The following is a 21,083-nucleotide window of genomic DNA, read 5'->3' as shown; positions in this document are numbered from 1 at the left end:
ATGGTAATCATCGCTATGGATATTATAAGGCTATTACACCGAGAGAAAGTATAGAATATATATATATATTTTAATCACTGTAGAGAAACACAGACGCCTTAAGTTTTTCGGTGTAGTGATTTTTCTTGCCGGTGCTGATTTTCAGCAGTGATTGCTGATTTGGATATAAGGCTGATAACATCCAGTCTAACCTACAGACAAATTAAGAACACCATAATTTGACTTTTGTTTCATTCATCAGAGCACAGTTACAGAATATAAATCAGTTTTGATCACAGGAGTCACTGCAACCACCTAACCTAGCCTACAATATAAAGAGTAAATCATCTATATAAAAAAAAAATATATATATATATATAGGCTATATATATCAACTTGGGATGGTTGCCAATAGGGAGTTCTTGACATGGAGAAAACTGGGGGCCCCTGTCCTGGAATGGCTGTATCAAACATAAAGAAAGTGCTCTGTGGAAAATAAATGCTGCCAGCCTACCTGAAACATCTACAATTCAATGAATAAAGTATGAAAACGGTGAAGCCTAGGTCAAAGGAAATAGACACCATGTGAGGATGTGCTCAGATCGTGTCAACACTCACTGACGAGAGTGTGTCTGTCACTGTCCCTCATACACGACCCCTCAGACATTTTCAGCAGGATGGGTTCATATACATACATCTTGGATCCCCCACTACGACTTAGAGGGAGCCTATCATCACAAGGGGTTACAGTAAATTAGCCAAAGGTGATGTATCCACAGACACATAAAAACACATGAGAGACGATATAAGCACAGGCCTGCACTCACCACACACAATCACACACCTCTGCCCAAACTGAATTCAGATAAGTGATTGAGCATCATTTAATATTTGAGCTGATGGTCTTATAGACATTGCGTGACTAAGCGCTGATTAAAGGGACAATAAACTACATGCTCTCCTGATGAGATGCATTTCCTGTTGAAACAGGATATATAGATGGGTCATCAGGTGGGATAGAGAATTATGTTTTTAAAAATCTGTGGTTGAAATTTTCATTAAATAACGTAGGTTTTCCAGAAAGTAATAGGATTTTGATGTGAAAAGTTTTTTTTTTTTTTTTTTTAATTTTTGGGGGGGCATGGAAAATTAGCTGACAAACAGATAAAGTGATTTTTCATTTAAGTCTGACTTCAAGGGAGCTTTTTCATTTTCCCGGTTGTTTTTATGATTTATCACTATTAATATTTGTCATAGATTTGGTTTGTTAAAAGTTAGGAGGCTGCTACATTGACAGGTTCCACTCACTTGGATTAAACATCAGATTACACATTTGCAGCTTCTGTGCCACTGAGCCAAATACGGATCTGTGTATTTGCAAATCTCTTCTGTAAATTCCAAGTTAGCATGGAGGTGTACCAGCACCTTTATCCTGACAGAGACACACGGCCATGCAACATGATATGATGGGTGACAGCCCCTTGACTGACAAGACTGTCTGCCAAGGGGCTGGAGAAGCATAAAAGACATAAAAACACATGAAAGACAATATAAGCACAGGCCTGCACTTATAGAGTTATGGAAATTAGAGTTAATACAGAAGAGGAGCCCCTATTGGATAGGTGCTGCCAATAATAGTCTAATATTGCACCATAAAAGATTAAAAGTAACTCAAAGTACAATAAAATCACATAATGATTTTATAGTCACACACACACACACACACACACACACACACACACACACACACACACAGTAACCAGTCCTTGTAGTGAGATTATTGGAACTGCAAGCCTACTAATTTTGTCCTCGACGTGCTTTTATTTTTTTAATCAGTGTTCAATCTGCTGGTTTTGGAGATGCAAATCTTCAGGCAGAATTTCCCAAAGTGAAGTCCGGGGACTTCCAGGGGCCCTCTAAGTGGCTCCAGGCAATCCCCAGCAAAATGAAGACGAGTTTAATTTTACTATTTTGTTTTCATTCACTAGAGGTCAGCACAAGACGACTGTTTTATTGCTTTCACTGCTACCACCTGCACTAAATGGGCAGAAATGACAGCCTAAATTAAAGATCCCAATGGTGCTCTTTGAGACAAAATTTTGCCAAAACTAATATTGTACTACTTTTTTGATGTTGTTGTTCTGGAGTAGTAGATGAACTCACCTGATTGCCAAAAACTCCAATGGAGCAGGCGGTGGAAACCTCCTCCGAGCCGAACCAGACCGATGCCAGGCGGGAGGGCATCCCGAGGATGAACACCTGGGCGAGGGAGCATGCGAACTGTCCCAGCACGGTGACCCAGAACAGGTCGGGCCGGACGCTGGCCACCTTGATCCACGTCCCGCCGCAGTTAATAGCGGTGGCCACAAGCGCTATGACCCGCAGCCCCTTCTTGTCCAGGAGCCAAGTGACTGGGAAAACGAAGGGGATGTAGGTCAGCATATAGATCATGGACATCCAGTCTATGGCGAAGGAGTCCACATTGTAGAATTTCATGAATATGTTGTTGATGATCCCGTACTGGATCCATTGGAAAGCGTTGCACAGGGAATAGGAGCTGAACAGGAACACCATCACCCAGCGCCTCTTGTATAAACGCGTGGTGGCCGGGGAGCCGCTGTCCGCGTTCAGAATGCCGCCACTTTCAATTTGCTCCCAGGCGGCCGGGGGTTTTGCTCCCAAGTCCAAACCGTTCTTACTGGCATCCTTTGCGCCCCTGTCGTCAAAGTCCGACGTGCTATCTTCCATTTCCACCTGTTTAAATTAAGACGACCACTCTAGATGTAAATAGGCCAAATCTTCCACAATCAGTCGCCGCACTTGCGCTATATTCAATTTCTAATAAAGGCTGGACTGTTTTCGGGGAAGTCCTGATGACTTAAATTACAGAAGTAACACAAATGAAATGTCAGTTTCGTTCAGCTGCTTTCCAAATTGATCGCTTGACAGTGCGCATAAACCCTGCCTGACAGTTCGTTCAAGTGTCATTTGAACAAGGATATTGATTCCGTCTGCTCTTAAACACAGCGTCGCAGCGATAACTTGAACAGCCGGTTCAAACTTCTCTCATGTGTGAAGCACGCATCTCCAGCGAATGGCTAATTCCCCTGAAGTTCATTCAATACTTGAGCTGTGTGGGGAAATCTCCTTTATGACAAACACTATGCGCTGTCTCATGCTCTTACTCCACCCAGCTGGAAGTTGGACCAATGATAAGAAACACACTGGGTGTTAAATAGGGCAGTATAGACAATATCAGCTACCAGCCAACAATGAAGCAACTACATCTACCTTTCTACAGTAAATAGCATCACAAAACTCACACAGGGGTTTGAGATATAATAGGCAAAAAGTGAGTTTAACCTATGCTTAGTAGACTTATTTTGTGTCCTATATGGCATAGCTTTGATAGAGGTACAGTTTAAACGTGAAAAATGGACAAAAAACCTTCTGTAACTTTATATATTATTCATATTAACTGTCTATGAGCAAAAGCTTTGTTTAAATTCATGTCTCAGTCATCGCCTTGTTAATCTGCCAGTAAAAATCCCTCCTGGTAGACACAATGACTGCCTTGAGAAGGACTAATCTCACTTTTACTCCAGCACCCTTTGGATATAAAAGGGTGTACTGTTCTTATATCTGGCACATGGGGTGCCCGTTAATTCTTATTGTGCTGATCTTTTTCCCCCCTTACTTATGCAATGTAAATGAAAAAATCTGAACACAGCAAAAAAATGGAAACAACATTTGATTTCTGCTGCTCAGGCTGTAAATTAACCCAGAATGTCTGAACTGTGGATACTATAGGCAGATATGTAACAGTCGGATCATTGATCCTTGTGAACAAAGCAGCGTTTGTGATATTATTTATGAGACTTGGTCAACTATACACTCTCATTGCGACATCTGAGAAGTGAAATTAAACTTTCCTCATTTGCTGAAGAAACCAGAAACCCTCTAAACCCTCTAACTTAGGTCCCACCTAAGTTATGAAAATTAAATTTGAAATAATAAAATCTGCATAAAATTTGCATAACACAGAAGCAGATGTTACAGTAAAGAAAAATGAAATAAGAATATCGCAAATGTGGTGAACCACCTACACATCTGGGAGCCTCTGAGACAGCTTGCATGAGATCCATCAGCTTGTGCTTCTACTGGCCACCAGATGGCAGTCATATCCAGAAATCAAATCCATGAAAAATTGTAGATGCACAACATAACTGACATCCTGTCATGGTTGTAAGGCTGAAGAATTCAAGTAGAAAAGAAACTAAATATTTATTTCTTGCAGAAATACAAAATGTCATTTTATGATAGCTTATATGCCTATATGACATCATATACAAAAGTATAAAAAAAACATAAACATAACTGGAAGTAACAATGTAAGCTAGTAACAGGAATTAGGCAACTAAAATGTAAACAGTCCATATATATGTGCATATGTGACGCCTGCGCCAAAACAGGGAAGAAAAAAAAAAAAAAACAAAGGAAAAAAGGAAAACGGATCAACCGCTGTGCCACAACATGTGTAACACAAGAGAGAAAAATAACCAGATGTGATAGATATCAATTAACAATAGCTCAACTGTGCCAATAAGGCTGATACACTGATTTTTGAAAAACTGGGCAATCTTCTAGAGTAAGCTAATTAAAGGAATATACCACCCTTAAATGCTAGTACACTGTTATGCATCAGCAATCTGCGATGCTCAATGCATTTAAGCATTGCTAAGCATTTGTTTACTCTCAACCTGCCTCTTCATCATTTTCTACATGGTTTGCCTGCCTTTTTATACGATAGATTTCTCCTATCTACATGCAACATGCTACATCTAGAAACAAACCCTGCTGTGACTCTGAGGGAGTTACAACAATGTCATGTCATTCAATGTCTTAGATTTGAACAATCATCTCGACTTAAACTCCTCTGTAGCTGCACTGGAAAGATCTGAATGTGATGTCGTGTCATGTTTGTTCACTTATCTCAAGAAGAAAAGCAATACATCACCAACAGCAGTGCAGCATGCAGCTATTCTATAGTGTTAAAGTATTTTAGGGTGGATTTTTCCTTTAATTTCACCTGCTCTATATTGGCAGTGGCTGGAGTTGTGTGCTTCTCAGTGACAACTAAACTGAATGACAAAAGGAAGAAAAAAAAAATATTAAATTGAACCGCCAGTACAGTGTCCATACACATTGTATCCACTCTGTGGATAAATGCTGTGTCTTAAGGCAGGAGTGTTTCGCTGGTTCTCCTCCAGGGCTGAGGCTCAGGGCTAAGTGCTGTTAGTTGGCTGATTCTTCTTGACTGTAAACAGAACCTGTGGTAAGTCATCACACCTTCACTTGGCCTCCAGCTGCTCCAGCAGGGGGTTGACCTCGCTCTCGGGGGTTTTGACACTATCTGTCCTGACAATGCATGTGGGGCGATGGCGGTTAAGCATGAGGATCAACTGCTGTCGTTCGTGCTTCAGCTCCTCAATTTGGGCTTTGAGGTCAGAGTTCATCATCTCCAGTCGCTCTGATTCCTGGGAGAGGGTGGACAAAAAAGGGAAGCAATTAAGGAAGACAGAATCAAAATAGGGGAGAGGGAAGATTAAGTAGTGACCAATTACTCCCTGCATATGTATCATGCATAAATATGTCAGAAAGTAAAATAACGAAAGTGATTTGAAAGAAATGCCTCACCTTTTGCAGATAATCTGTCCTTTCTTTCTTTTTGTTTCGACATCGTGCTGCAGCCACTTTGTTTTTCTCTCGTCTTCTTTTCCTTCTCTCTTCCTCCTCATCTCTCTAAATAAAAGTGCAGGACAAAAAGTTTGAGAATTTGATAAGATATAAGGGATCTACATTTGGGCACAGTCACAATTCTTCCACTAGGTGGCTCTGTTGGTTAAGATACTAAACTGTAATAACAAAGGCACTTCCACTTTCATGATGTTACATTATGCCAGTTTACATGCAGTGGCCTGAGTATGGTAAATCTGAAAAACAGCACTGTTTGAGCTGTCAAATAAACATATTATTAAAACAATAATCAGGAAATAACATGTGAGCAGAGTAAAACAGAAAACAAACTACACTGCTATGAATTACAGGGAGGTTTAAAATGAGAAAACACTGGTTTCCATCTAAAAGGAACCGCTACAACATCCATGCCTCAGTTTTGATGACCAGCTGCCTCTTCCCCAGGTTGTCCAAGAACTGCAAAGGTGAGAGCATAGTCCCCAGCTCCTGGAGGTCACCAAACTTGAGCTGGTCAGTCAGTGTGGTGGCTGAGATCCCAGCCAGCGGGCCCAGGCTGGGCAGGGAGCCCGCTGTCACAGAGGGATCTGGGATTTGTCCTGGCATCTTGTCAGGGTCGGCCGTGACCACAGCTGGGAGGCACAGGGAGAAGTTAGGAGACAGGCAGATGAAACTATAAGGCCATACTTTGTGTCTCCCTTTAGGTTACTCTATCATTTTGCCTCTTCTTCAGCAATAGACAGACTCCTATATACAGAGGTGTTGGCAAGAATTTACCTTTTTAACCCCCAAAGAAGCCAAAAGAGAGACAAACACTGCTGTACAAAAGCAGACAAATTCCCCTTTATTCCAAGGAGAGCTAAAGGTGGTCCCTGCCAAGAAACACCCGTTTCCCGTGTTTTCCTCCACATGAGCCTTCATGTCAGGGGAGTGGAATGTGGCTGCCAAAATAGAGCATTAATGTGGCCAAGCCTAGCTCCAAATTTAATAAACCCCTTTTTGTTGGTGTCACCAAATCATAAATGTAAATATCAGAGATGACTTTGTTTGGTTAGAATGCTTTGTGTTGAACAGATTTGGAGACCAAAAGGTTTTGTATGTCTGCCTGCTTCCACTGGCAAAAAAAACTTGATTTGTAAAATAGTGAATGCTGAGACTCAGGCATACCCAGTTAAGTCCAAAGACGATGAAAAAGGTGTGTGAGCAGAGGTAGCCAAGGACAACAGGAAATTACTACAGCCGCTCAGCAGATCTCCAAGCCATATGATGCAGGCAAGACAACCGACTGAGGTCATTTGCTCTCAAAATCGTCCAGCCCACGCTGCAGGAATGAATAGGCAATTTCCCACAGAAATATAACTGTGCACAACACTTGGATTACTTAATCTTCTAAAAATCTTGACTTTAACACTATCCTAAGAGAAATTCGGAGGATTTTTTTTTTTTTTTTTTTTTTTTTTTTTTTTTGTCACAGCACTTGTGCATGTTTGACAGTCCTGAGGAAATGAATTTACAAGTTACATGAGTCTCTCTCATGCTCATTAGTGTCATCTTTTGCACTTCCCCAAAATAAAGGTCAAAGAAGACTGAGTGGAAGTTTCCAGGTCATGTTGCTGGGACATCATAACCAAGCAGTCGTGTGTTTTGCTCTACAACCCCGTGTTGTGAAATTCACTAATAAAATGGATACCCAGGTTCTTCATGATAAAATATACATATTTGGATTTGAACTTTTTAACCAAACACAAGTAAATAAAAAGAAAACTAGAGCATGTTGCCACTTGTTTTGATTGTCAGAATAAGGGCTACCAGCTGAATACACATAAAGATAATAGGTGTCATTTGATGAAGGGGTCCTGTAGGTGTGATCGAAAAGTGATTCTGCATTCTCTCAAAATGACAACTTTTAGGGGACAGGAGGACTAGCCTGAGGCCGTCCCAGGACTCCACACCAAAACCACTGCCATCACATACCAGCTGATAGGTTTGCATAGGATTTTTTGTTTTTAACACTTTTATAGGAGCCCGCAAAGCTCCACCTTGCCGGCTACTTCATTAATATGCACTGACATTTGTTTAGAATTGTGAGCTTTTGTTGGCTATGTCTGTCAAAAGTGCGTTTTGCTGTTACATGGGTGTAGAGTAACAATGAGAGCCATATTTTACACTGAAGTCATGGGTCAATTTCAAAGCGGAAGTTTTTCTTCAGTGCGGCATTTGTCTTACGTAACTTTGCCTTTCCATAAGAGAGCTGCAGTCAAAATGTTACAGCCTGCCGTGTAAGGGCATTTTCTCCTCAGGTTGGTGGGACTATGCGAAACAAAGCGCAACACTGTGAATAATAACATGAAGCTTTTACAGAATAAGAAAATTCTGCACTATTTTTCACCTCGTAGTTGCACATGTAAGAGCATGCAAACAAAAGAAAATAATGGTCTTTGTACAGCATGGTCAAGAAGATGTCAGGTCTACTTTGAACACCAAAAAAAACACACCAAAAGCACAGTTTGCAATGAAATGCACCGCATGCATAGGCTACAACATAATGGACCTGCTTGCAGCCCGTTCGCAAACTACACTCGTTATGATCTGTGTGGCGCGCCGATGTGCAATATTCTCCAGATCGCGACTTATGAAGTTTGGTACGGACCTGACTTTGATCCCAGGTGCAACAAATGTCCTCTCTTCTGGTCAGCCGAAGGTCGAGAGTAGATTTTAAAAAGTGGAAATCGTTGCATCAGCCCGTTTTTTAAATGTGATCCCAATCTGGGAGGATTTGGGAATGCGGAAATTAGGCTATGCCAGCCAAACGTAAGCAGGGATGTAAAAAAGTACATGAAGTGGGGGCAGAAGTGGGGAAGTCGCGCCGCTCCTCCCATAGAAACAAAAAAGAAACCGGACCGAGGCTGCAGACTGCACCGACAGACTGCCTCATGTAGACCGGCACACAACTACTGCCTAATCCTTAAACAAATTATGCAATTATACAGTATGAATGAGGCAGCACATTATTAACCGGCCTATACAGTGATGCCAGAGGAGACTTTTTTAAAAAATACAATAAAGCACCATAAAGTCGCTGTAAACTGCCAAAGGTACTTGTGCACACTGTTAGTCCTTTCATCGGAACATTATAACACTGTACAGTTTGAGGACTTCTATGGGGAAAACATACAAAACACACACACACACACACACACACACACACACACACACACACACACACACACACACACACACACACACACACACACACACACACACACACACATTTTTTTAGGCTTGACTCTTCAGAGCGCGTGAAATCTGCCACGGAAACTGAGCTTGCAAACACTGGCATCATACGTCACTCTGAATGACGATTTATTGTGATTTTTCAGCAGCATAAATAAGCAATCAATGCTCATTTACTCGGTTTTAAATTTAACAAATAAGTCAAAATCTGAAAGGTAAAAAAATAAATCATAAATTACATCTTGATAGATATAGCACTGGATGTTTTCATGGAAAACTCTAAACATTTTAACAATGAGGTCAAACCACAGTTGATAATGTTGAGGTATGCAAGTACTTAACATGGATGAATACCTAAATACAACATTCACAGCAATAAATACACTATTAACATTAAAACACAAAACCATACTGTAACATTATATTCCACAATACATCTTAGATCTATTAAAAGATCAAATATATGAGCTCTGAAAATTATTTGGAATTTCTCAGCATGCGATTTAAAATCAGAACTTAGTTCAATCCCTTCTGTGAAATTAAAAGCCATGCTTTTATTAGCTACATCATTCTGTAGGCTATGTATCTTGAGAAAGTTTACACTGTTGCTTTGTCACACACAAGACATTTCATGAATGTACTCCTTGAAGTGTTACAGCATACTGTGGCATACTCTGTTCATATCATTTCAAAGTCAAGAACCTGCAACAAAACATCACAGAGATCGGACCAACAACTTCCCTCTGTACATTATAAGGCTAGGAGAGTGGGAGAATTTAGGATGTCAACTGATTCAGCCTTGTTGCCTCCACTTTTATGACTGTCAAGTCCCTCTGTGAGAGAGTCCAGCTCAGGACACGCGAATGTGAAAACAGACAGGTAGCTGCTGCAGGTGGGGGTGGAGGTCACCACGGGGGTGCTGAGGGGCTCCAGGTCACTGGAAACAGACTTATACAAAGTCTCCCAGTCCGAAACCCCAAGAGAACTGCTCAGATCTATGTCTGGGACCGAACGGGCCGTCTCCATCGGGGCTTTCTCCTCTAAAGTGGGCAACATACTGTCCAGTAGCCCCTCCTTAATGTCCAAAGAGGGCTCAAGGTCGCAGATGTTGAGTTCAGCGCTGGCACACAGCAAGATGTTTGAGTTCCCCGAGATGGCTGTGGACGGATCGCTGGGGATGTCCATGTCCTGGAGTGAAGGGGCTTCCTGGGTGCCGTCCTCTGGCAGCCTGCCCTCATCTGGACTGAGTGGAAGCTCTGGGGACCCGGTGGGCTCCTGGAAGATAGACTCCAGCTCCTCTGACATCTGGCACACTGGTTTATGTGTGGCAAGGATGAATTCAAGCCTCTCTTTCTCTTTAAGGAGGTTGGCTATTTCTGTCTGCAGGGCTGCTTTTTCCTCCTCCAGCTTGTCAGTCTCCTTCAAACAAATCAACATTCCAAATCATCCATATGGGAAATATAGCACTAAGTGGAAATGACAGCTGAGCAAATGGATCATTGTTTACTTACAGCTTGCAGTGTATCAGTAAGCTCCCTCCGTCTGTTGCGACACTTTGCAGCAGCCATTTTATTCCTCTCTCTCCTTATCCTCTTCTTCTCTTCCTCCTCTGGAGAGAGCTGGCATGTTAAAAAAATAATTCAGTTATTACCTTGAAGAATCTACCCATTTCATCTCCTAATCCACCACATCCGTTGCCAATTCTCCCTCTGAAGAGTGGCAAAAGCATGTTTCTCTGCAATGCGTCTAAAAATAGACCATTGTTGCAGACTTGCTGTGACCTGAATATAAATTGACTGCCTAAGGAAGGCACACAGCCAGCACACAGCTCTGGATGAGCATGCACAATAGTGCTGCTGCACACAAGAAATTCAGATTGGCATATGTAAATTTGCACTGTGGCCTGTTGTGTCCAATAGCAGGTAAAGACTTCATCTGAGTTAACCTACCTGCTCTGTTTTCCCCCTCCTGACAGCATTTTTCCCTTTATTCCCGCCCGCTTTGGGTGTTGCCTGGTGAGAGCTCTGCGGTTCATTGGCTTGCTTGCTACCCAGAGACGGGGAGACAGATGTAATAATCGTAGGCTGGACCATCCACTGAAAATCTGGGGTAGAGGAAATTGCGGTGACTGTTGGAACAAATGGAGTGGCTTGTACATCCATGTCTTGGCAGAGCTCCTGAAAAATAAATAAATAAATGAACCACAATCAGAACAACAGCACTGGTGATTTCTTCATGAATATATTATTATGCAATCAGTGGTTTCAAATGCATGGTATTGTAATGACAGTCTCATATGAATCAACCTACAGTCTATAAACCACACTCCCTCAGTGTCCAGAACATAGGGTGGCCCACATGTGTGTTATATTTTCTTGAAATATACCCCACCAAAAATAGCCTTCTCCAGATCAATATTTGACTTTATCATTGTCTCTGACGTCAACACTGACGCAGAGATGCTGTGGAGTCTCCTGAATGGATTTATTTTTCTCAATGAACCGCTGCATCGACACGCTCACATTTGGTCCCAGGACGTCGGAATCATAACAACACAAGTCCACGGTGATATTTTCCCCACATTGCACCTCGCATTTGTCTCGGACTCAATTATTTAGTAAATCTCTCAAAAATGAAACATTCAGCCAACCCACCAATTAAAATCTTATTTATCAGTTCGACCCCCCCACCCCCGCCCCAATAAAAAAAAAAAAAAAAAAAAAACATCTGTATGCTCAAGCTATTTAAGAGACAAACGGTGCATCTGAGCTTCTTATAAACTGGATGCCTAAATTGCATATGTAATATAATCACCAAATCATTTCATACCTTTGCATTGCTCTCTGAGGAGGAAGCAGGAGAGCTCGCCTCTTCTTGCGTCTTCTGGCAATGTGTCCCGGCTGGAGACTCTGTCCGGCTGCTAGCAGAGGCCGAATCCATGTCAGGCTTCAAGTTGCTCAGATACATCACAGAAAACAAGTCTAGACCAATGACAAATATGCCCCTCGCCTTGCGTTTCTATGAAGTGCTCGGGTCTTCCTCCAGGTATATACCTGGTAACTGGATGACTAGAATGCAAGCCCCTCCTTTTATACTCCGCCAGAATTTTATGAATGAACCAAGACTGTACCATCAGCGGAGGGGTGGGGGGTCATGCTGACAGTCAGCCACAAAGGCCTGCATTTGGGGTGCAAAACAATTCTGACATTTGTCTTCCACTGTATTTTTCTGCCTCTGAGGCGTCACCCACATATCAGCATTTTTCTTAGATCTGGTCATGGCTATGACACAACATTAGGGTCAGACTGGTGTTATCACTCCCATTCAGAAACAGTCCGCCTCTAATGCAATGTGGTACAAACGTGAGCCTGTTTACCAAAACACGGGTTCGTGATATGGCTTATCTAAAAAACAACAACAGATGAGCTGCAGTTCATTCTGCACCTCGCTTAGGCTACAGTGCTTATTAAATCTGCAGCCAGAATTGATCGATGGGATTTCTCAGTGCACAGACAGCCAAATATACACAGATATCCTTCAGACAATGCAAATAAAGCTCAATTCGCACACTGTAGAAGGTCGCGTCGCAATTTGCACAATGACCTCAAAGATATGTCCGTCGCCTCGACACAGCCTGGATAGGAACACGTTCATTACAGCCCACTTGCAGAAAAGGAGCTAAAATATCACAGCTGAAAGGATTTGTTTCCTCTTATCCTGTGTTTCTGTGTTCAAACATGACTGTGTTTAACTTCTGGCTGACAGCCCACCCCCCGACAGCCTGACAGACACCTCCTGGTTAGCTGAACACACGGCTGCCTTTCCTGAATGGAGGGCTGTTAACGAGAGCCATAATGAAAAGGTTTAAGATGTTCACTTGGATGTGGTGATGGGACGCACGGCGTGGGCGGAGAGCTCGTGTGACATAACCCGGAAATAAGGCTGGGACACACTCGAAGAAAGAAGCATCACCGATATGCATAATATGTCTCGACTTTTTGCTGCTAAGCCCCTTTCTTTTCCACCTCGTTTTAATGTGAAAGGAGGAAATCCCTGCAAGATGTGTCGGTCACACAACACTGCGTGAACAGCCAAATACAAACAAACAAACATAAAATAATGATAAAAATAAAAATTATCCTAAGTTAACTCCTGAGCTGCCAGACAAAGAAAAAAAAACAAAAAAAACATGTGACATTATCTTTTTTTGAAGGAGTCCTGGTGGACCCTGGGCCACTGAGTAAACTTATGAGATGCTGCACACTAATGTCCCACATCAGACTTTGATCTGGACACACACTGTACGTCGTACCAGGGAGGATGCCTCAAAGAGGAAGTCTGTCAATTTTCACAAGCAAGAGTTATGACATGTCTGATGTTTGCTTTGGGAGTATTGTACTGCATCTTTTGACAATGAACTTCAAATACTGTCTAAATGACTCAACAACCCACAAGGCTCTAATAGTGAGGTGACTAAATAGCATACAAGTGGTTTTATTACAAAGGCTACTAGCTGTCAAATGTGGAGACCAAAGGTGCAGGACAGGAGAGGCTGAAGAAAACATCTGGATGATATAAGTGTAAATGTGAGTGTGAAGCATGGTGTTGCTGGAAAAGAGAAATCATACTCAGCAAAACCTTCTGTGGATTTAAAAAAAAAAAAAAAAAAATGATGACGACAGTAATAATAATGAAAATATTTTCTTTCGACCTCCATGGTGTTATTACTACCAGTTTTTAGGCATTGGGAGGGCTCCAAACCAACTAGCCAACCTGGACTTGAAGCATGGAGCTCTAGTGCAATTAATCTGAAAATCAAAATCAAATAGTCTTTTTGAGGTGAGCACTGATGGGACCGGCAACATGGCAACTGATCTATTTGTGACAATTCTTCAAGCCGCAAAGTTGACTGAGTGACGCAGTTTTCCAAAGACAATGTGAGGAATACAACTTGACCATGAAGTGGTTCTCAAGTCTGAGTACAATGACATGGATACTCTTAAATGTGCCTTTGTTTTCTGATCATCCATTGATTTTTTTATCGAAGAACATTTATGTAAATGTACTTTCTTTTAGACTCATTTTAAAGACATTTAACAAAGTATTGTTAAGTATCAGAATTGCCATTTCGTACTCTTAATCAATAGTCTAAGCAAACACCACACAGCATGTGATTTTACAGATGTAAAATGACAAGATGTTATTATGCTGACCCTTCCAATGAATGTTCAGCTGCTTCAATATATAACAAAACATCCTCATTTCAAGTATGGCACTGTTTTTGTTTGTGCATTTAACAAATTGTCTCATTTAATGAGGAAAATATAAGTTACAATTAATTTTGTTTGATATACTTAAATTATAACACGCACACACACACACACACACACACACACACACACACACACACACACACACTCACACACACTCACACACACTCACACACACTCACTCACACACACTCACACACACACTCACTTAATTATTTCCAAATAGCTTCCATGCTTTGTACATCCTTCTCAGCTTTTGGAGGTTGGGTTTCAGTGATTCCTGTAGGGATCAAGAAATAATTCATACGGTCATTTCTGAGAAACTGTGAATGCCATTATTTGTTGAATCAAGACAGGAAACCTGTGCTCTAATGTTACTAAATGTTCCATATGGTAGTACCTTGTAGTCTTTGTCCAGGTGGAGGATGTCTACCAGGGGAGCGATGGATGGGCGGCCATGAGCACACTGGAAAGGCAGCTGGCAGGAAGATAAGGATGCTACCAAGCTGCAGCACTCATCTCTGCTAAGGCTGTCATTGAATTTGATAGCACCTGTGCAACACATGGATGCATACATACAGGTCACTAGTGTGAACATTCAACTGTACATCATTGAATAATCACTGCAAAAGTAAAAAAAACAAAAAAACAAAAAACAAAAAACAGATAGAGAGATGTAACTGAGGCTTACCATGACATGCCAGGGAGGCAAGCACCTTCAGCACAGTGAGAGGCAGCGTTCCTCTAACTCTGCCAGTTGAGCGGAGTAACTGAAAGAAAGTAATGCATAACATACATAAATATTATCCAATGCTGAGATAATATACTGTTAAAATAATATATTGTTAACAGATTTCTGCCCACATAAAGAGGTAAGTGGGCAAAGAAGTCGGCAAGATTACCTCAATCTGCTCTCGAAGATACTCCTGATGGGTAATTACAAAAAGAGAGAAGCAGTAAATATGTCAAATCCTAACTTGGCTGAGTGAGTGACAGATGGTCTTAGTACTGAGGTTTCAGATTGTACCTCAACTATCGGCTTGATGACAGACGGTCTCCCCCGCCTGGTTTCATTGCTCTCCTTTTCTGTGAAACACCGTGGAACCTTCCCCACAAGCACATGTGGATCCTCTTTCTGTGAGAACTCCACTTCCAGGCCCAAACTTCGCAAATGTGGCTGACAAGACCTGGAGAAGAGCCCATGATCTATTAGCAGCACATGAAAACACACTGATCTGGACACATGCTCTACTATATGTTGGCTATCTGAAGTCCTGATTTTACAAATGCAATAGAGCAAAGAAAATTAGTAGAATCAAAGAGCTGCAGGAGGCATCATGGTGCAGATTAACCAGAATGTAAATACTGTCATGTCAGCTACTGTACATCCAAGTCATGGTGGATAATGGTTTAATAACTTTAGAGAAGACAGCATGACCCTCTTGGACAAGAATAGGTTATGGAGTTGACTAACCGTGTGTATGTATCTGTAGAGCCTGGTGTGTGTGTGTGCATGTGTCCAAGTAAATGTTTTTGACTATTTTTATGTATGTTGTGTTTATGATATTCAGAGTCAGTAGCATGTGTTTAAAGTTGTGGGAAAATAGCTAAACACGCTCAGGTCAGTAACTGAAGCATTTCAAAGAAAAATGCCCATTCAGAGCTACGAGTAAGATAACTACATCATTATGACAATGGTGATTAAGGATGACATTAACTTAACAATATGAAGATAAAATAATTACTGTTGGGGTTATAACTTGTAGATAAACAATACAGCAAGGTGAATGCTGATGTGTGGAATAATTGGACTTCTGACTACATAATATTTACATATATATTTTAGTGCCAGTGATAGTTAAGTTTGTATGAATAAACATTTACTGGTTCATTAACCAAGCCAATCTGCGGTGTCACACTGCTGTAAATCTTCACTGAGAATAAATGAGGAACAAATGCAGAAGTGATGCCACATGGCAGTTAATCTCAGTTCAAAATGAATAGATGAAAGGTCTCGGTGTGAGGCGCCGTGGTCATTTTCTGGAGATAAAAGCAGAATTTCCAAGGCAGAACTTTTAGCAATACTATCAAATAAAGCTCAAATTGATGTGTCTATGTGTGTTCTGTTGTATAGTAAAGCACAAACCCAAGTAGCCTCAGCTCTTCTTCTGTTACACTGATCTCTAGTGGTGGCAAAATGGTTGATGAGCACAGACGTCTCTCCCCTGGTGCATCCGGATCATCTTCATAGGAGTCTGTGGTACAAACAGTGGATACAGTTGTGTCAACAGTGTGACATCAGTGCCCCTCAAAGCATTATTAATTTAACAATCCACTCTTTACATTTTTGCTTTTACCTGCAACTAGATTTTCAAGTCGAACCCTCTCATGTGCAGCATGCTGATCCACTAGCACCAAAAGATTTCCTGAAGTTTCAATATTAAAAAACACAGATATAAAATACACAAAGTGTGTGGAAAACAAGTAACAGTGAGACTGTTGGTTTGGTCCCCTTACCTTCAGTGTCAGTGTTTGCAGGCTCTTGGTCTCTTGTATTTATAAGACATGCAAGGAACTTCTTATCCACTTGATGAATAACCTATAAGGTAGATGAATCATAGCAGTGTACTTTAAGTTATAACATCAACAGGACAAAATGATAAACGTAGACTATATAATCAGGAATGATACGGAGGACTTTGTCAGAGCATTAACATGGAGAGGGTTCCAGTAACAAAAGAGACATTTGCCTTCATTGAGTGAATCATGGCCTTTGAGAAGCGATATGGAAACAGGATGTTATGGATCTTCACAGCCAGTCCATCACCTTGACCGCTCGATATGTCCACGCCAACCTGAACACATGAAAGCCCAAGAGACTTTTTACTGCATTATTTTAATAGCACTGAACACTGAAATGAACATCAGATAAAGCAAGCTGCAAAATTAAATCACTGTCGTTAATGTTATTGTTAATCAATGTGGTTTTATTACAAAAACTTCAAAAGTGCACTCTGTGTTAAGCAAATGGTTTTTTTGTTGTTGTTACTATTGTTTTGTTTACCATAGGAGGTCGGACAAACACAGGATTTTCCCATTTAGAGTACAATGAGGAAAGTGAGCTGGAGTCCTCAACACCATCTCCTATGAAGACAGAAAAAACTCCACATGAATACAAACAAGCCATGAAGACTGTATGCATTTTTTTGCCCTGATGAACTACCATAAAATACTATCTGATATGTGTGAGGAGAGGTACCTCTGTCTTCAGGCCCTGAGCTAATCACTCTGTCTGCCTTGGATTTAGGAAGGAAGGGCAACACTAGCTCCGTCTGAAAAGGGTAACACCTGTATTCGATCCCTACAGTTCAAACAAGGAAGAAAACATTTCACTTCAGCACTAGCATCTGATCCACATGTGCTATTCATAACACACAGTCAAAATTTCTAAAATATTATTTATTTTTGGTCATTGTTGACTGCCATTTCCTGTTACAGTGACGTCATCATCATTCAGCATTTCAGGTGTACAGCAGAGCTTCCTTACCTGATTTAGATATGACGCTGACAGCCATATTGGTGACATCTGATGTGCAGTGAACTTGTGTTTCTTCCACAGGCGGATCTTCATATCGGCTGAGCCCGGTCTTTTTGTTGACATAAACTATCTTTCCCACATGAGTGTCATAGTGCTGAAGCCAGTCACTCGATGCTGTGGCCTCTTCCCTTTCAGTGGACAAAGGAATTGTATTGCAACTTGGGACCGGCTCAGGAGTTCCTGTAGCATCACAGGGATGCTCATTGTTGTTGTCATCCTGAATGCTGTCATTAGCGCTTATGAGATGCGTATCGTCCGTTGAAGTAGCCCTGGAAGAGTCTGTTAATTCATTTCGTGTGGCCTCTGTCCTGTGCTGTTTTAAATGACACAGTTTAGCAGCCAGAGATACTCCTCTGGCTCTATTCTGTGTCGAGGCTGGCTTTACCTTTGTGAAGACAGACAGTGTTGGTGGGCTTTTCAAGTCGGTTTGTGTTTTTGGTGTCTCTATAACATCACCTTCTTGTGACGCTTCCTGACAAGCCAGAACATTCTGGGGATTCAAATCAAAGCTGTGTGTGTGAGATGCTTTGGCATCATTCAGTGAAAGCTTGTCACAAGTGCCCAGAGAGGATGATTTCAGTTCATTGGACTTCCCATATATTCTTCTAAACCTGTCCAGAGATCCAGCCTCCTTGCATAAAGACAACTTTTGACAAGATGTGAGCTTGGGAATCTTTGAGGGGATGACAGGGGCAAGGTCCTTGTGTACTTGCTGAGTGGCTTTGATATGACTTGAGTCCTCTATGAGCGATATTTTGCGTTTTGATGCACAAGAGCTTTCTTCACATTTTACTGTCCCCAAATGCTGGTGTAACTGTGGCCTAATGATCAAGGGCACATCCTGAGCCTGCAGATTTTCATGAATGTATGGGTCGGACAGACTAATCTTTCTGTTATCTACTACAGTTTCTTCATGTCCGTTTGTACTCTGGCAGTTTGGTAGCATTTCTTTGGTGCTGAGTTGAATTTCTTGTGTGACGTTCTGCAGTGCAGACACATTGCTGCTTGAGGCAGTACTGTTTAATCTCATCTCTTCTACTATCGTAACTCTCAGTTGTTCACTTTCTGGCTGACTGACTGAACTGGGCGTAGATTCAATACCCTGACAGTTTTCCTCAACACTTCTAAAAGCTAACTCCTCTTCTTCAGCGATGTTACTGTCAGTTGAAGGTTCAGATCCATCGGGTAATGTCACCGAATCACACTGTGGCACTGCTCTGGGTTGATCTATGCATGCATCGCTTTGTTTACTATCCAACTCACTTGCAATAATCCTTCTCTCCCCAAGGCTTTCTTCCTCAGCTACTGTGCACTCAGATGTCTGGCCAACACTGTTTTCAGATACACTGTTTTGTTTATGCTTACGATGAACAGGTTCAGATGCAAGTGTCCTTCCAGAAATGCATTCTAGTGAAGAATATCCTATAGTTGCTTGGACACCTTCGCCGTCATTGTTCACTTGTTGATCTGTTTCTGCTACGCCAAACAACCTTGGACAAGCATATTCCAAATCATCTTGGGAGAGCTCAACCACCAAGTTTTCTCTGTTCAAAAACACTTTAACCGCCTCTTCTATGCAGAGCAAAATACCATCCCAATCTTTGAACTCGATTAGACTTTTGGCAGGCTCAAGGCAAACGTCATACTCTGAGTAAGGGCATTTGATATTGATGATGTACAGTCCATGCATCTCTTGGCTTCGTTTGTGTTTTGGACTCCTGATGGCAGACGGCCCATCTGGACTGTCATTCTTCTGGTTTGAGCTTCTCAGTTTGCGTAGGAGCAGATTCAGCAGCTTGTGGATGCGTGTTTTCAAGAGGAGTCTGTCGTTCACATATAAGAACTGTAAGCTGTTGTTGTAATGGCCCTCCCTTCCTATGTAACCCATAACTTCAAACTGTCCATGCGTGTGGCTGATTTCTCGCAGTTTCTGTGCCCGCCCCAAGCCATGTATCTGGACAAACCTGTGGTAGGTGTTTCTAGCTTTCGAGAGCTGCACCAACATGGCCCCTGTACAGTCATTCTTCAGTGTGAAAGAGACAGAGGGATGCATCAAGGAAATGGCCTCAACACGGTGTCTGATCCGCTCACCCTCCAGGACAGGATCCAACCTCTTCCTCCTCACTGGCATATTGTAGAAGAAATTACAAATGACAAAAGTCGTCCCAGCAGAGGGACGAGCGGTCTCAGCTTCAAAGACGTTCAAGGCCTTACCATCCTTGAAGATTTTGACGTGTGTTTTCACAGATGACTTGGCCCGGGATGATATTTCTACAAGCGTCGCCATAGAAACAATACTTGCCACGGCCTCCCCTCTGAACCCGTAGTATCTGAGGTTCTCCAGGTCTTCAACACAGCTGCATTTGCTGGTGTGGTACCTGCTCCCGATGTGCTCCATGTCCTCCAACTTCATCCCGGAGCCGTTGTCAATCACCTGAACTTTGAAGGCCTCCATGTCCATCCTCACACCCACACACGTCGCCCCGGCATCGATGCTGTTGAGAAGGAGCTCCTCCACACACTGCTGGAGCGACGAGATAGCAACGCCGGAGCGAAGCTTACCCTGAACCTCCTTGGACAAACACTTTATCATGTTCGTTAAATTTAAGTCACGGCGAGGTATTGTGTGAGTAAGGTGCCTAATGGCTCACTGAGGTTGATTAACGTTAGCAGTTAGCCTCACAGTGGCGGTTGGTAGTGTACTCCTGAGCCGGACACAACACTTTTTAACGGACACGGCGCGCGCACGACACATTTTCCCCGAGTAACGTTAGCGCCAGTGTTACCCGAATAGGCCTATCATTTAGAATAAGTAATACAAAATTAACAAACAACTAACTACTTGAAAAATTAACTACTCTGAAAGTTGACTTCGGGACCTTTATCCGCTTGTTTACAGTCAACGAGTTACAAGCAAGAAACAAGACGTGATAACTTCGTCAGCGTGAAGCCAACACTGCCCTCCAGTGGTGTGAAGGACCCACGACAACACCTGGAATGTGTGGGATAACAATTGTACAGCCTGTAATCCTGTGACAAATTATCTTGTGCAGTTTAAAAACAGTAAAAAGTAAATAAAAATACAACAAGATAATAATAATAATAAAAACAATAGTCTGGCGAGGTGGCCGCACTATTTCCATACAAAAGGCGCTGTTCATGCAGTAGATCAGGGGTCATCAATCATGTGCCATGAAGGGCCGAGAGGCTGCAGGTTTTCATTCCAACCAAGACCTCCACCAGGTGAC

At 42.0% G+C, this 21,083-nt stretch overlaps 4 protein-coding genes across 5 annotated transcripts in view; all 4 read right to left on the bottom strand.

Annotated features, from left to right (window-relative positions):
• The window catches only part of flvcr2a (FLVCR choline and putative heme transporter 2a), a 29,410-nt gene extending 26,302 nt beyond the window's left edge, over window positions 1-3,108 (bottom strand). The window contains exon 1 of the mRNA XM_030044538.1: window positions 2,143-3,108. Within this exon, the coding sequence (XP_029900398.1) occupies window positions 2,143-2,727 (585 nt within the window). The 5' untranslated portion in view covers window positions 2,728-3,108. The remainder of the gene's footprint in view (window positions 1-2,142) is intronic.
• Window positions 3,109-4,304: 1,196 nt separating this feature from the next.
• jdp2a (Jun dimerization protein 2a) lies at window positions 4,305-8,524 on the bottom strand. Its single transcript, XM_030044623.1, has 4 exons — window positions 8,384-8,524; window positions 6,148-6,365; window positions 5,677-5,781; window positions 4,305-5,516 (listed from the first exon to the last, which is right to left on the bottom strand). The coding sequence occupies exons 1-4, from the start codon at window positions 8,469-8,471 to the stop codon at window positions 5,331-5,333; spliced, it is 597 nt and encodes a 198-aa protein (XP_029900483.1). The 5' UTR covers window positions 8,472-8,524; the 3' UTR covers window positions 4,305-5,330.
• A 555-nt stretch (window positions 8,525-9,079) lies between these two features.
• fosaa (v-fos FBJ murine osteosarcoma viral oncogene homolog Aa) lies at window positions 9,080-13,063 on the bottom strand. The gene is made up of 4 exons (XM_030045107.1): window positions 11,797-13,063; window positions 10,917-11,144; window positions 10,479-10,586; window positions 9,080-10,386 (listed from the first exon to the last, which is right to left on the bottom strand). The coding sequence occupies exons 1-4, from the start codon at window positions 11,932-11,934 to the stop codon at window positions 9,718-9,720; spliced, it is 1,143 nt and encodes a 380-aa protein (XP_029900967.1). The 5' UTR covers window positions 11,935-13,063; the 3' UTR covers window positions 9,080-9,717.
• mlh3 (mutL homolog 3 (E. coli)) lies at window positions 11,797-20,727 on the bottom strand. Of its 2 annotated transcripts, XM_030045098.1 has the most exons (13): window positions 17,785-20,727; window positions 17,497-17,598; window positions 17,302-17,381; window positions 16,988-17,092; window positions 16,755-16,836; window positions 16,595-16,663; window positions 16,384-16,492; window positions 15,265-15,424; window positions 15,140-15,163; window positions 14,929-15,007; window positions 14,638-14,789; window positions 14,446-14,517; window positions 11,797-11,884 (listed from the first exon to the last, which is right to left on the bottom strand). In XM_030045098.1, the coding sequence occupies exons 1-12, from the start codon at window positions 20,426-20,428 to the stop codon at window positions 14,446-14,448; spliced, it is 3,678 nt and encodes a 1,225-aa protein (XP_029900958.1). In that variant the 5' UTR covers window positions 20,429-20,727; the 3' UTR covers window positions 11,797-11,884. The 2 variants fall into 2 exon arrangements, with proteins under 2 accessions (XP_029900958.1, XP_029900959.1); XM_030045099.1 differs by lacking the exons at window positions 11,797-11,884; window positions 17,497-17,598 and having other exon boundaries at window positions 14,173-14,517.
• Between the last annotated feature and the right edge of the window lie 356 nt (window positions 20,728-21,083).

This window comes from Myripristis murdjan, chromosome 22 (assembly GCF_902150065.1).
Source record: "Myripristis murdjan chromosome 22, fMyrMur1.1, whole genome shotgun sequence".
Taxonomy (NCBI): domain Eukaryota; kingdom Metazoa; phylum Chordata; class Actinopteri; order Holocentriformes; family Holocentridae; genus Myripristis; species Myripristis murdjan.
This window is presented reverse-complemented; position numbering and strand designations above follow the sequence as displayed.